Raw genomic sequence first — 17,027 nt, forward strand, 5'->3', positions numbered from 1 at the left:
TAGCTTGTAGTTATGGTCCAGAAAGTTGCTGCAAACACTGAATTAGCAAATAATGAAAACCACAGTTCCTTGAGGAAATACAGGAATATGTTCCTGGGAGCTTCTGGTCACAACATTTTTGTCAACTGGTCAATACGTAACTGTTCAATGTGTGCTTACACACATTATTTAATATATATTATAGGTGCATTAACCCTGAACTCACAACCAATAGCTCTATAAATAATGCCTGACTGAAACTTAACTTATTTTCTCCATAAGGCAAACCATAGCCTTCTTGCACTTAGAAACACTAAACAGCACTTTAGGACCAGAGTTGTGGGTCATTTTAAATAATAAAATCAGCAACCGAAAAGCATGAAAATTCCAAAGGTGTGACCATAAATAGACCATGAAAGAAGATATTTCTTCATAGTATGAGAATGGAAACAAAAACTCAGAGCATTGCCTCGTTCGGCCCAGCTGGGAATGTGTGTACTACGCAAATCACATTTCTCTATGCTCTGCCCATGTCTACAAACGACCACAAAAGAGCCATAACTACTGATTTGGGGTTACAAATAAATTTTCGTATTGGCAAATTAGCAAATAGTGAATCTGTGAATAATCAGAACCAACTGCATTTCAAGTTAAGCTGTGATCACATAACTAGCAATGTGAAGATAATGAGACTTTGAGATGGGCAATCCATAAAAAAGAGCAACCTGACATGGAAAAATAGGAAGGGACCTACCAAGCTTTCAAGGAATGGGCCTCTAAAATCTTGTTTGTTTAGAGTAGTAAATAGTATACAAGTTCTAGGCCAATTTATATGATGATGGTTAAGAACATGGTCTGTATTTTATTAGCTGCACACTGTTAGTAAATTTCTAACTGTCTAAGCTTCAATGTTCTCATGGCTCAGCACAACATACTTCAAAAATGATTAATAGCTACATGACAGAGCTGCTGTGAAAATAACCATGCAAAGTGCCTGTCAGGTGGTAAGCACTGAATAAGTGGTAGCCATTTTTGTTGCTGTTGTTATCACTATTATTATTAGGAAATGAGAAACATGGTATGGAATAACCAAATCCTATTCAATGAAGAATCATATATTCTGCCGCACCTAACCAGGTTGTATAGTCAAAGTCTGACACCTGTGGGTATCTAACTTTTCTCATGGGGAAAAGTTTCTGCTTATGTGAGAAAAGCTACCTGGCCTCTTAACTGCGAGCACAACCAAGAAATAGGCCTGTGCATGGCTGAATAGTGAGCAACTTGGTAACTGAGTTACTGTGATTTGAAAACATTCTTAAACTCACCTTTAGTGTACTAAGAGTGAGGTCCTCTTTTAGTTTTTTAAAATAACCAAATATGCCTCCATTATCCTTTGAATGTAGCTCTGTAAGACACAACATTTTGAAAGGATAGCTGTGGTTAGTTTAAATATTAATTCTACTTAATAAAATTCATTATTAATTGGGAAACTAGCCATAAATTTAACACTAACAACCCCTTGCAATGATAATTATAAATATATTACTATCTCAAATAGTCTCTAAACATGATATATTAGAAGACTGAGGCTAATTCTTACAACAAATCAGACAAGTCAGTGGTGTGTTATTCAAGTGATCAGCTATTGGTTCCTCTCCTGGAATTCTAAAACACCTTAACATCCTCAAAGTATTCTGAGTCTTCCAGACATTTATAATATGTCCATAAGATATTCTTGGAAGTATCATTTCTATTGATTTGCACAGGCTCTAAGACTGGAGAGTCACATCATTTTGAACAACGCAATTGAAAATCCTTAAACATCTCAAAATTCCCACCCACAGAACGAAGCTGGCTCTGATTCTGAGCCAGGGAGAGTTCAGGGAATTTATGTCGCAGGTCTTGCCTGCTGTGGTAAACCTGGCTTCTGGACTACAGAAGAGGGGGGGAAACTACAAGTCATTGTTTGACTAGGAATTACTGCAAAAATTACCCACCTAAAGACACTAAGTGAAATGAGTAGGATGAAAGAGCCTAGAACATGGAACTGAGCACAGCAGACTTCTCTTCTTCCTATCTGGCTTGTCTCCTCCATTAGGAGGATGTGGAGCTAGTAGGGTGCTGAGTATAAGGGAGGGTGTGAGCATTGGGAAAGGCCCAGCAGATGATCTGGGACTGGGTCTTCTTCCCTAAAGTCATAGAAGAAAGTGAGAGACAAAGATAGAAAAACAAATGCCTGTAGCTGGGTATGAAGAACCCTGTGATGAGCATCCACATAGGATGAACATCACCCTAAGAGGACCCACATTTTCCTCATTGATCTCTCTGCCTCCTGTATGGCTCTTCCCTCTGTGGTCCTTCCATGCTGTATCCCTTCTCTCGGGGGCTGTAAATAACAAACTGTATTTTCATTGGCAGCCATCTCCTAATCTGTTGTCCTTACCATATCTGAATAATAATAAGACTTACATTTTAAAACAGAGGCCAATGTTACTCTGATACCAAAACTAGACAAAGACACCACTAAAAAGATAACTACTTGCCACTATCTTTTATAAATATGGATTCAAACATCTTCAGTGGAGCAGTAGCAAACAGAAATCAACAACACTTAAAAAAAACAAAAAAGCATACACCGCCAAAACCAGTTTGGCTCAGTGGGTAGAGCATTGGTCTGCAGAATGAAAGGTCCCAGGTTCGATTCCGGCCAGGGGCATGTACGTTGGTTGTGGGCACATCCCCGGTAGGGGATGTGCAAGAGGCAGCTGGTCGGTGTTTCTCTCTCATCGACGTTTCTAGCTCTCTATCTCTCTCCCTTCCTCTCTGTAAAAAATCAATAAAAATATATTTTAAATATATAAATAAATAAAAAGTATACACCATGATCAAGTGGGATTTATTCCAAGAAAGCAAGGTTGGTTAAGCACTCAAAAGTCAAATAATAATGTAATGCATATGTGTGTATTGTTATTTAAAAACAAAAACTACAGAATCACCTCAATAGATGCAGAAATGCCATTTAATGACATTCTATCATGACAAAATCATTCAACAAATTAGGAATTCCTCTATCTGATAAAAGACATATGTGAAAAACCCACAGTTAACATCATACTTGAAGGTGAAAACAATTCTTTTTATGGTGAAGTCTAATACATTTTCAAAATACATATACACTATGGCCCATACATTCCATCCATGGGTGTCTTAACTCATAGAAATATACACTACATCATATGGATAGGTAGTGCTTCAGAACTGTTCTCTAGAAACAAAGTGAATGATTGGGAATGATTGAACAATATGGGAATGATTGAACAACCATGGAACATTCACATCATAGAACATTGCACAGCCAGAATAGTGGACTAAAGCAATAGCAGTTGACTTAGGAGCAGTTTTAGTGAAGTTTTCTTGCATGAGAAAGGCATGATGCAGAAAAATATAAAAATATATCATTTGTAAACAAATGACAAATCCTACTGTGTGTGTGTGTGTGTGTGTGTGTGTGTATAAAATTTATGGATATGGAGATATTTAGATGAATGTGGATATGCCTGTACTTAAACATAAGCATATGTGTGTCATTTGTAAGCTTAGAGAAAATTTGGAAGAATAGATACTATATTGTTCATAGGGATTACTGGGGTGGAGAGGGGCAGAATTGGAGCCAGAAAGGAGAAAGAAAAGAATGAAACAAAAAATTACCTTTCAAGTTTGAGATGTTCATTTTGTTCTTCCCATGGGAGCTTATTTTTAATATATTTTCTGGAACGCAATTTATTGTTTCAGCCATACTTACTAACAAGTATGCTTTAACAAAAGAAAACTTATTTGAAAGATGTTGCAGGCCAACTGAATGCAGAATGTGAGGCAAGCCTTTATTGATTAAGTCGTCGAGTGCCTAAAAAATGGGGGGGAAAGAATTTATAAATGCAAGTAAGTAAAATCTTGTTTTATATATCATTGCCTTTCTGTCCTCTTTTTGCATTCCTTATTTGGTTCTGGAAAAAAAAGACTTTAGGGACAGACATGAGGTACCATGAATAGCATGTCTATCAAGAGAAACGTGTGATGTCAGAACCATCCCAGGCTCCACAGCACCTCTGCAGTTCCCCACCAAGTTGTAACCTGCCCCAGGAGCTCCCCCTGCCACATAATGAGAGTGAAACAGGGCTGAGAGCAAAGGAGGACACACTTAAAAGTTTTCTTTATTGATTATGGTATTACATATGTGTCCTTATTTCCCCATTATCCCCCAACACCCCCCCCAACTACAATAGCTCAGTAGCCATGCCTTCTGACCACTCTGCTTTCATGTGAGTAACTTAGAGCTACGAGAATAGGAATGGGAGGATGGGGAGACAAGCCAGCTCCCTACCCAGCTTAGATCTGTGCTCAATCACCAGACCTCCGCCTGGTGAATACCCTCAACTCCCAGACCCCAATCTTTTGCACTTGTATTTCCCTGGTAAAAACCAACATGAAACTAGCTTGGTAGATGCACCCTGTACTTGAAGAAGGCTAGGGGAAATCATCCTCTCAGGATCAGCATCCCCACTTTAAATTCCTGACCTAACCCAGTCCATTTATTCCCCCTCTCTCCCAGACAACCCTTTGCACACTTTCTTTGTTTCTAGATTTTAACTCTTCCTTCCAGGCAATGATCTTGATTTCTCCACTTAACTGAGAAAATAGAAGCAGTCAAGTAGCATCCACAGACCCCACAGTTCCACCATCTCTCCAACCTACCTAAGCACTTGCCTCACCACTCTGTCTGCCTTCCTGCCATTAGGCCGTGGGACCTATCCCCACTGGTCTACTCAACCATTCTCCTCCATCATAAATGTTCCCTTTCTAAGTGGCATTCCCATCAGCACACAGCCATCCTGTCTTCTCCATATCAAAAAATAGAAACCCAATATTCCTGACTTTCTCTCCAGCTACTCCCCCAATTCTTGCTCTCTGTTGTATGGCCTAATGAGTTGTCAATATTCTAATCTCTCTCCTTTCATTTGCTTATAAACCTATCTTTCCCACATTGAAATCTTTTGGTCAACAGCACCTATGGTCTACTATGGAACAAATCCAATGTTCAATTCTTAGATCTCATATGTCATATTATTTATGATCTAAGTGATTTTTCAACCAGTGTGCTGTGGTACAATGGTATGCCGCAAGAATTTTTAAAACATGCAATACCTGACATGCAATGACCTCTTTTCTGATTGTCAAATAAAAAAGTGACAACAGCCAATACAATAGCTGTCTTGTGTGAATTAATAAAAATTATAACTATTTTTGTCAGATTGGCAAAAAATACATTTTTTGGTGTGCTGCAGGATTTTAGTAATTAGTTTATGTGTGCCATGAGATGAAAAAGGTTGAAAATTGCTGATCTGTAAAATGTATCTCATATGCCAATTAAACTGTCACATGGCCTCAACTGTGAAATTCATTTTAATTTCAGAGATGTTAAATGTGAAAAAAAAAATGCATGTTTAGGACTCAGTAAATTGTGGTGCTTGATTCATCAGCAAAATTTGACACTATTAATCAGTCCTTCTTCTGAAAATGCTTCTCTTGGCTTTCAAACCACTAAAATCCCTTGATTTCTTTCCTATTCTACTGGCCACTCATTGTCAGTCTTCCCTGCGGGTTCCTCTCCGCTCCTCCACCTCTTAATATTGGAGTGTCTCAGGGCTCAGTCCTCTTCGGCCTCCTCACTTCCTAACTTTAGATCATCTTAATCATGGTTTTAATTTCTTCTAGATGCTGATGAAATAAAAGTTTTTCTCTCCAGCTCCAATCTCTCTTCTGAACTTAAAAGACATTATAATCAACTTCTGACTCAGTACCTTCACTTGAATATCTGAGAGATATCTCAAACGGAATATATCTAAAAATGTATTCTTGGTCTCCACCTCCCACCCCACTACACACACACACACACACACACACACACACACACACACACACACACACACACACACACACACACAGGTCTGGGAATTTGTGCTGTTGGTTGAGTGATGTAATTGATTGACAGCACAAAAACAGTATATAGTACACAAAAGGCTCAACAGATTAGCTAAAGTGATACTTTTAAAATATAAGCAAATCAGGCCAAACCCTCCAATGGCTCCTCATTTTGTTTAGAGTAAGAACCTAATTTGCAAAGGCCCCATTTCAAAATGGTACCCTGTTACCTCTCTGACCTCATCTCCCACTGTTCTGCAATCATTCACACAGTTCTAGTAACACTGGCCAAGATGTTTCTTACCAAGTTAGGCTATCCTGCCTCAGGTCCTTTGCTCTCACTGTACACTCTTTCTAGATTATTCTTTCTCCATATATCATATGAATTGTGTTTTTAGTTTGTTTTAAGTCACCTCAGTGAAAACTAACCTGATCACACCCAACCTAGCCTTATGCCCCAATCCCTTTTACACACTTCTGGGATTATTTTCTGCATAAAAGATTCACCTTCTAACATATTATATGCTTTACTTATTTATAATGTTTACTTATATGTTTATTACTAGTCTTGCCCACTAAAATATACATTTCCTGAGGGTTTAGAGTTTGTCTGTATTGTAAATTGATGTGTTTATTGGACAGCACCAGAGTAGTGCTTTGTGTACAATAGGCTCTTCTGAAATATTTGTTGTATTAATGTAAAATGCTGATGCTGGGGCTATCTATTTTAGAAAAGAAAGTGTTTTATGTAAACATTGTTTGGGTGAGTGTGAAGCCATGTTGTCAATGGGAGGTCTGTTGCTATATTGTCCATTCCTTCTTAACCTCTTCTGAAGGGTGGAAATGAGCACACACAGAAGAGCCAGCCTTTGGAGCAGCTAGTAACAAACTGTTGTACTAGGAAAATGGTTGATATCCCGGACCTAGAAAAACAACAGCCCGTTTGGGGGTGAGGGTGGGGAGAGGAGTTTTCTCTTTTCTCTCCACATCAGTGATTTAACGAGTCTTGACAATTAAACACAAACCCTTGAGAATCAAAAGAAAATTAATTAGAAATGCTATTTAACACTCCTTTCTCTCACTCTATAAAAAAAGTACCCCTGTATAGTATAATCTGAAGACTCTTAGCAGACCAACAGTTCTGTTTTAATTAATTAGCTAATAGAAATCAGTATTTCATTATCCTGTCAGTCTTCTGTTTAAAAAAATGACCAGGCAGACATTCCTTTTAGACCTCAAACCACTTTTTAAAATAGTATTTTTAGGATATGTTGCATTTATGACTAGAAAGAGAGAAATATTCTTAAACATCCAAAATTTTGGAACACTAAAATGAAATGTGAATATATATTTGTAACTTTCTAATAACAGCTCTTTAATTTTACACAACTTGCTTACAACTTAAAATAAACTTTAAGGCCATAACAATGAATCATCTGAAGCATAATTATATGTAAAGCTTGTGAAATAAAATAAACAATAAAAATGTAATAAGATTATATTTAATAAATTACTTTTTATATATTCCTATCAAAATTGGGGAGAACAAAAATAAAGCAAGTTTGAAGTGTCTCTCAAAATTAGTAAATTTTTTTATTTAATAAAAACAAATACCTTACTTAATAAAACAGAATATTGTTTCCTAGCATTAAAAAAATAATAAAGCTATATATATTATATAATAAAGAGGGAATATGCTAATTGACCACCACACCCTCACAAGATAGAAGCAGCCAATCCCCTCAGCCCTGCCAGCAGTGAATTTTTATGCAACCATTACCTTTAAAAAAAAAAAATCCTTACCTAAGGATATGATTATTTCTTTTTGAAAATCGGTCTCGGGGAGCAGGCCTAAGTCAGCAGGTGGGCATCACCCAAGGGACCGTGCACCCCTTCCCCACATCCCCCCATGTGCATGAATTTTCATGCAGCAAGCCTCTAGTATAAATATATATATATCTCCATATATATGCATGACCTGTCACCTGGGCGTAAGAGCCCCTTACCTGTCCATAACCCCTTTGGATAATGATTGCATTACCATTCATGTGCTCTAACACTTTCCAGTAGACACTGCCGATAGTCCTGAAATCTTTAAAAATAATTATTTCAAATTGTTTAAATGCTACGAGGTCATCAAAGCTTATGTCCCAATCATTCAATTGACAAAAACAAACATATTGAGAGGGGCAGTCTGGCCCTCCCTTTGTAAAGAATATGGTGGAAATTAGAGGAGTTGTCACCTCTGTGGAGATAATCATATTGCAATATATACAGTAATAAAATTACACATCATGCACCTTAGACAACGTGATATGTTCATTATTTCTCAATAAAGAAAATCTTAATAAAAGAAGAAAACTTTCCAAACCATTGTCTGAGAGGCAGTCTCAAACTGGGGAGAAGGACATGCATAAAAGCGAGATTGAACAATTGGGCTATTTTCCTACATCAAAGTCAACCGTTATTGTGTAGGGAATCCAGGCAAATATCAAAGTTAGATACTTGATATGGCTAGATGAACAAACTGAATGCATGTGTAAGTGAAAAGATTTAGGAGCAATAAGTGATATTTGCCCAATCTGAAAATGAGCTCAGTTTGTGTCCAATATTAGGTCTGACCTCAGGATTTGAGACATTGAAGAGCACATTACATAATTTTCTCAAATAGACTGAAATGAATCAAAACTTATCCATAGAATATATCCAATGTTTATATAAATGATTGTTATCCTTACCTGTATATTTTCTTTACTAGTAAGAGGTTTTCCTGAGTCAAATGGTTGAAATGTCTGTCAACATACAAAGCATTAACATTAGAAACAAGAATACTGAGTGTTCTTTTAAATAAAACTGTTAATAGTACTACACATGCTCTAGTCAAAGACAAAATAGTAGAAAGAAGTAAAAAAATCACAGAAAAATAAACTTTTTTAGGTTGTCAATGTGAATATTTTGGTGTCTTTTCTTTTTGATATACTTAAAATTTTAAAAATATTTTATTGAATTCAGAAAGGAAAGGAGAGGTGAGAGATAGACAGAAACATCAATGATACAAGAGAATCACTGATTGGCTGCCCACAACCCAGGCATGTGCCCTTGACCAGAGTTAAACCAGGGACCCTTCAGTCCACAGGCTGATGTCTATACACTGAGCCAAACCAGTTAGGGCTATTTTAAATTTTTATAAATGGATCTGTATTCCTTTTTACTAAACATTATATCATAATTGCTTTCCTACACCATTAACTTATTTGTAAGCTTTGGTCTAATAGCTAGGCAATGTTCTATCCTATGAATGCAGCAGAATAACCTATTTCCTCTTGTTAGACATCTAAAGGGACCACTTCCCACCCTTACCCCACCATACGGCTCTATTTAAATAACATTAATGACTATTTTTGTATTTCTGATGATCACTTTTGAAAAGATCCTCAGAAACAGAATTACAGGCTCATTAGATAAGAAGACATTGAGAAAACTAAAAATAAAAAAAAATTTTAAAAAAGGCTTAATTTATACTTCTCCCCATCCTATATAATAAAAGCATAGTATGCAAATTGACCCCTCAATCAGGAGTTTGACCAGGGGGCAGAGCTGGCCAGGGGAAGGGCAGGAGGACCTGGCCAGCAGCCACTAGGAGCCCTCCTAGTGCACAAATTTCATGCACTGGCCCTTTAGTGTTTTATGAAAATGCCAGGATTACTTCACGTTTAACAGCACTTAGTATTAGCCCTTAAAAATACCTTGGCCAGTTTGAGGTGAAATTATGTTAATTCTTCAGAATGACTCTTTGTAGTTCTTTTCTTTTTTTAGTGAATTACCTATTAATATGTTTGGCTTTAAACAAAATATTGCATTAGGAAATATTCAATTTATTTGTCACAGAAGATTGTGGTGTCATTGTGTTGGATGCATTTGTAGATGCCAATACTGATGTCCTGCTCATATCCCCTGGATCACCAGGAAGTCACCAGCAGCTTTTGTTAACAGGTAGCCACCTATGGAAAGTGTCCTACTTTATCTGTGCCTCTTTGCTGGAGGGCAATCCATGGCCACAAGAACATTCCAGAAGTATAGGGAACTGGTTTCTCAAAGAGTCCCAATTGCCCACAGCAGGGCCGTTCTTAAAGTTCCATAGAATGATCTTTTCTCACTTCCCTCTCGGGCCTTCTCACTCACTCACCATTCATTCTGGAACCACCTCCCAAACATACTACAGTATTTGCCCCCGAATCTTTGTCTCAGGATCTGCTTTTGCGGAACCACTAATCCAAGATTTCATATAGAGCTCTTATTAAAAGAAAGTGTTAGTAGTGTTTAAATTTTTTTTTTTTTTTGCTTTTTTGAAGATATTCTTCATCTCCTATAATACAATGAAAAGTGAGTGGATCCAGGGGGAAAACCTTGGTGATATAATTTGAAGAGAGTTGATGGGATTTTAGATTTGATGATGAGAGCAGAATATCAATGAATGGGATGTTAAAAGATATAATTTTTAAAAGCCTGTGAAAAATCCAATGATAGCTGAAACCAGTTTGGCTCAATGGATAGAGCATCGGCTTGGGGACTGAAAGGTCCCGGGTTCGATTCTGGTCAAGGGCATGTACCTTGGTTGCGGGCATATTCCCAGTAGGGGGTGTGCAAGAGGTAGCTGATCGATGACTCTCTCTCATCGATGTTTCTAACTCTCTATCCTTCTCTCTTCCTCTCTGTACAAAATCAATAGAATATATTTAAAAAAGAAAAGAAAAGAAAAATCCAATAATAATCTGTAAGACTTTTCAGACACAGCAGGTACTCAAATAAAGTCATTTCATTCAATGCCATTTCATTAACATTGATGAAGAAACAAATTGATCCCTAGTAGGGGTCATTGTCTAAGTGAAGTTTGCATGTTGTCCCCATGCCTGTGTTTTTTTTTTTTGTTTTTTTTCTGGGGTCTCTGGGTTCCTCCCATATCCCAAAGATGTGCATATTGGGTTACTTAGCATGTCTAAATTGTCCCAGTCTGAGTGAATGTCAGTGTGTAAGTGCACCCTGTGGTGGAGGGACGTCCTGTCCATGATGGGTTCCCATCTGGCACCTGAGCTGCCAGGATAGACTTCGGCTACCCATGACCCTGAATTGGATTAAGCAGGTTGGAAAACCATGACCTTACTTCTTTTTATGAATCTTTCTTACATGCATGCATAGTTCACAATTATTTTAATGGCCAATATTAGAAGTGTTTTTGGGTCTTTATAAGTTTGGTGATGTTTGGTTTTGTGACCAGAAATATGCCATAGGAAAACTGATCTTCCTTATATCAATTTTCTTATGATGAAATTGGTTTCATAATACATCATTGCACTTAAAGTTGCAATTTCCAAAAACCTCTCAATGACCTACTGTACTTTTATAACTGAAATCTAATTCACTAATTATTTCTTTAAATAACTAATAACATTGGCACCCATTTTAATTTTAAACCTGAACACAATTCCTCTTTTAATTATACTTTTTAAATTTCCAATTGAACCTGTAAAACTGTGAATTTTGAGAATACAAAATTTGAAGTCCCAATACACTGGGAGACAATGTACCCACACTTTTGCCTTATGATAAATAGTTGATAAAAATGAAATTTGGCATTTACCTGCCAACATTGGCTTCAGATTGTTTATTTATTTTAGTGAAAACAGTGACCATTAAAAATTCTCTCTTGTTTCTCATTCCACCCAACTGGCTTCTTTCTCCTTCTCTCACTCCTGGATTCCAAATGTGGATGACCCTAAGGGTCATTTGTCTGACTCCTACCTTTTTCATCTGCCTCAGTCCCTAGCTGATTCTATTCACTCCCATTATTGTAAATATCTATGCTAATACTCCAAAATTTACCTGAATCCCAAGCCTCTCCCCTGAATTTCAGATCATATATGCTCTGTACCTACCAACACCACATCCCTTCCTGTATGTCGAGCCAGGATCTCATACTCACTGTTCTACTCCTGCCACAGCAGTATTCACCATCTTGTGTTTTTGGTTTTTTAATATATTTTATTGATTTTTAACAGAGAGAAAGGGAGAGATATAGAGAGCCAGAAACATCGATGAGAGAGAAACACAGACCAGCTGCCTCTTGCACATCCCCCACTGGGCTGGGGATGTGCCCGCAACCAAGGTACATGCCCTTGACCGGAATCGAATCCACAGACTGACACTCTACCTCTGAGCCAAACCGGCTTCAGCAGTATTCCCCATCTTAGTTCATAAAAACGTCTTCCTACCAGTTTCTCATGTTGAACACTCTGTAGTAATACTTGATCCCTTTCTCTTGTATCCCACATCTAAACCATCATCCACAAATGCTGTGAACTCTGCTATTGCAAACTCCAGAATTAGACCACTTTTCACTTCTTACCCCAACCATTGTCATATCTCACTCAGATTATTTGCAAAGGCCTTTTAGCTGGTCCCCTCTTTATACTCATGCTTTTTCACAGTCTAGTCCCCAAACAGCAAGCAAGGTGTTCATTTGATATTCAATTCCTATCCAGTCATTCCTCCATTCAAAGCTCTGCAAGGTTCATTCAGAGTAAATTCCAGCCCTAACCAAGCCCTGTGAGGTCCTATAAGGCCTAGCTCTTGCATCCCCCTCCTCTTTTCTTCTTCCTTTCTATTCCAGCCTCACCTGTCTGCTTGTTTTTTTCCTCAACCACATCTTGCAGGAATCCTCCTCAGGGCCTTAGCTCCTCCTTCTTGGAAAGCTACTTTCTCAAATCTTTCACCCTCAAAACTCTCTTATTAGAGACTTCCCAAATCACCCTCAATAAAACAGCCACCCACTGCTCTGGACACTCTGTCTTCCCAACTCAGTTTGCCTGTCCTCACAGCACATCTCCACATGACATATATTTATGTGCTTAATATGTTTATTGTCTTCCTCACTGGACTGTCCAAGAGTAGTATGCCTCCAGGAAGGCTTTAATTTTCTATCTGTCTTTTTACTGTTCTATCCTCATGCCTGGAATAGTGCCTGTATTCAGTAAGCTCTCAATAAATATTTAACTAAATTAAAATATGATTTTAATAATAAAATATAAACTGTTTACAATAGGGGAAGGCTGTTGACTGAGAAGCAAGCATGAAAAAACTCTAATTTTACTGAGATAAGAAAATAATTGATTCATGCTACAGAAAATGAACAAAACCCAACTGATTCCTCAAAAGATAAATAGATCAATACATGTATACACACACACACACACACACACACACACACACACACACACACATACAAGTATCCTATTGCCTATTGAATGTCCTCTTAGGATTTTCTGTAGATAACCTCATGCTTACCATGTTACAGTAAATTATAATGCTGTACCTGTCAGACTAAGAAATAAGCAGATGCATTTTAGGGGACTATGCCGAAGTAATGAATTTATTATATATAAATATAATGTTATCTTAAGTAATTTTCAAGACTTACAGCCTATTCTCCGGTTTCTTTTAGGTCTTCCAAATTTGACTCCCACCAGCATTATCTATCAGTCTCATCCCTCCCACATACTGTTTCACCCAGGAAACTGACTTGTGACCTCCTTCTATTTCCTTTATTGCTGGCCCACGAAAGTCCAAGCATTTCCCCAAACAAGACCACCAGTGATTCCCAGATCACCATGAAAACTAAAGCAAAGGAAAGCAATAGTTCACTCTGATTTGAAGTAAACACCAGTATACATTTTTAAGGATGCCTCAATTATCTGATTTACAAATACAAATTAAGCAAGCCAGGTAAGACAATTCCCCAAAGACAAAAAAGATCAGACAAAATTGAGGAATGTCTTCTCACAGAAATCATAAGAAATTTAAAAAACATGTTTAACACTTTGGTATAAAGCATATAAGTTAAAAACATCCACACACAAAAAAAAAAAAAAAATGAGGAGAAACTGTTCTAAGAACATTAACCAGAAATTATAAGATTATTCCCCAAACTTAAGAGGTAGTGGCTAATAAGATGTGTCTACTGAAACCGTAATAACTATAATACGGAATTTTATTGTACCAATGTACTCCAAGTCCACACTCCCTCCCCCATGACACCCTTCCATTCCAGACAGATGACAGCCTGACAATAGCGATAGCCAGGCAGAACAGAGAGATCTGTTAGGGTCGAAGACTTATAAGCACACCTTTGTGGAATCATTCTCTGTATTTCAGGAAAGTAGCCTTCAAAAGGTAAAGAAATGGCTTTGAATCAAGTCAATAGATTTACCTTCACTTTCAAATACGCTTTAGGAGGGGTCGGGACTAGAGAAGGCATGTGCTTCCCATAAAACATCTGGGCTATCTCATGAAAGGCTTCGGAGAAGAATCTTAATTCTGTGAGGACTTCGATCTTTAAAGGAAAGGAAAAAAATGAGATTTAAAATGAAACAGTTTGTTTTACTTGTAAAATAAAAATTTTAGAATAAAATTATCAACTGAGATCCAAGATTTGTACTTAATGTTTGTAAAGTGTCAATGTTGGTAACATGTTAATAAATTAATGTTTAGAAAATATGGGTGATGGAGATGCACGTGTTAGTGTAGAAGGCACATGGGTGATACACCAAGAAACTAATAAACAACACAACAACACCAGGGGACTATTCAAAACAAAGGATGTTTTTACAAATGTGGCTACTGCTTCATTAGAGGCAAACACATAAAAATATGATAAGCCTGCAAGGATTAAAAAATAATTGGAGTTACCTTTATGTTTCCATGGTGAACCTCAGTTTAAAAGAAAAAACAAAACAAAAAAAACCACTCCTGATAGTCTCTCACACCCCAAGGAGAGTCAAATAAGCCAGGAGGTGAATGAACACAACATAGAGACAACCACTAATTTTCTTACCCATAATTAATGAGCACTGTAGATTTTAAAGACATATACTTAACAACAATAAGTGGTTGGTAACTATACATTGTATATAGTTTATTTTGAATATAACACAGCAGACCTTTCAATCAGGGAACTATAAGAAGAAAACAGTTATCAAATTCATTCATTCGTTTAACATGTTTATTGACAACCTCTTATGCATCAAACCCTCTTGGAGTTTACATATTCCATCAGGATGTATATTTAGCGAAATGTAAGTGATACATAATGATATATACACAGCATGAGAAGAGATTGAGGGTACTGACAAAAATGCTATCTTCAACACTGGGGTCAGGAGGAACTCCTCTGAGGAAAAGGTGTTTGAGAAAGGTTTGGGAATGATGTGAGGGAGAGAGAGACATGAAAATGTGCTAAGGAGACCTCAACAATAAAGGTCACAGGGGTCTTGGTGTGCTCAAGGAACAGCCTGTATGGCAGGAGCTTAGGGAGAAAGGGGCAGAGGGATGGGGGGTAGGTATGAATGATGGCCTGTGCACCAGAGTGGGGACTTGGGACTTTATTCTCTGGCTGCTAAGAAGTTATACCATGCAGGCCAGACGGGAATGGCAAGAAATATTCAAGGTGATGAAAAGCAAGAACCTACAGCCAAAAATAATCTACCCAGCAAAGCTATCACTCAGAATCAATGGCCAGATAAAGAGCTTCACTAAAAAAAAAAAAAAAAAAAAAAAAAAAAAAAAGCTAAAGGAGTTCATCACCGCCAAACCAGAATTATATGAATTGCTGAAGGGGGTTCTTTCAGAAGAGAAAGTAAACAAAGATAAAAATTATGAACAACAAATACATAACTATCAACAAGTGAATCTAAAAACCAAGGGAATTTTTAAAAAATCTGATTAACAATATTAACTGGTGAATATAAAAGAATCAGAGGTATGGAAGGGGAGTGAACTGACTATTCTGGGGGAAAAGGAGAGTGGGGTGTGTGGGAAGAGACTGGACATAAACTGTGCACCTATGGATGAGTACAATGGGGGTGGAGAAAGGGCAGAGGGTGGGAAGGGAACCTGGTGGAGGGGAGCAATGGATGGGGAAAAAATGAGGAACATTTGTAATAATGTGAACAATAAAGATTTATTTAAAAGAAGATGAAGGAGAAGGAGAAGGAGAAGGAGAAGAAGGAGAAGAAGAAGACGAGGAGGAGGAGGAGGAGGAGGAGGAGGAGGAGGAGGAGGAGGAGGAGGAAGAAGAAGAAGAAGAAGAAGAAGAAGAAGAAGAAGAAGAAGAAGCAGCAGCAGCAGCAGCAGCAGCAGCAGCTACTGCTGCTGCTGCTATAGGAGAGTTTGGACAGGGCAGGCCCTAAACTGACATATCTTGAGTGTATGGATTTTAAAGAAATAAAAAGAAGATAAGTTAGGAGAAATTAGATGTGACAATAACATGAACATAAAACATAAAAGGTCAGGAGGATATTTTCTTTTAAAAATTTTAATAGATTTTTATTGATTTCAGGGAGGAAGGAAGAAGGAGAGATAGATAGAAACATCGATGATGAGACAGAATCATTGATTGGCTGCCTCTTGCATGCCGCACACTAGGGATTGAGCTCACAACCCAGGCATGTGTCCTGACCGGGAATCAAACCATGACCTCCTGGTTCATAGATCAATACTGAACCACTGACCCATGCCAACTGGGCAGGAGGGTTGTTTTTTTTAAAAAATATTTTTTATTGATTTTTTTACAGAGAGGAAGAGAAGGGGATAGAGAGTTAGAAACATCTATGAGAGAGAAACATTGGCCAGCTGCCTCCTGCACACTCCCTACTGAGGATGTGCCCGCAACCAAGGTACAATCCCTTGACCGGAATCAAACCTGGGACCTTTCAGTCCAAAGGCTGATGCTCTATCCACTGAGCCAAACTGGTTTCGGCAAGGAGGGCATTTTTAATGGAGGAAACTTCTTGTTTATTGGGTTGCATATTTTGGGTCTTGCCCAAGACACTTTGGGCTCTAATCTCCCCAGTGTCATAGAACATCAAAGTAGGCATTCAGGAGTCACACTTCTCTGACTTATAGATAAATATTTTTCTCGTTGCCCCTTGGAGGGAACATTTCCTCTAATTTGTGTGAAGATACTCTTCTCTGGTCAGACTGCTGTACATGGACTACCAGTCTGACCACTCAGAAAC

The 17,027-nt window shown here is 37.8% G+C and overlaps 1 protein-coding gene across 1 annotated transcript in view; it reads right to left on the reverse strand.

Moving 5' to 3' along the window:
- Positions 1-17,027, reverse strand: part of CFAP54 (cilia and flagella associated protein 54) — a 243,255-nt gene that overhangs the window by 80,105 nt on the left and 146,123 nt on the right. Inside the window, exons 47-50 of the mRNA XM_045587640.1 lie at positions 14,222-14,344; positions 8,697-8,750; positions 3,688-3,883; positions 1,305-1,384 (exon numbers count right to left, since the gene is read on the reverse strand). Of these exons, the coding sequence (XP_045443596.1) occupies positions 1,305-1,384; positions 3,688-3,883; positions 8,697-8,750; positions 14,222-14,344 (453 nt within the window). The remainder of the gene's footprint in view (positions 1-1,304; positions 1,385-3,687; positions 3,884-8,696; positions 8,751-14,221; positions 14,345-17,027) is intronic.

The sequence above is a fragment of the Pipistrellus kuhlii genome, unplaced genomic scaffold, assembly GCF_014108245.1.
Source record: "Pipistrellus kuhlii isolate mPipKuh1 unplaced genomic scaffold, mPipKuh1.p scaffold_m20_p_3, whole genome shotgun sequence".
Classification (NCBI taxonomy): Eukaryota; Metazoa; Chordata; class Mammalia; order Chiroptera; family Vespertilionidae; genus Pipistrellus; species Pipistrellus kuhlii.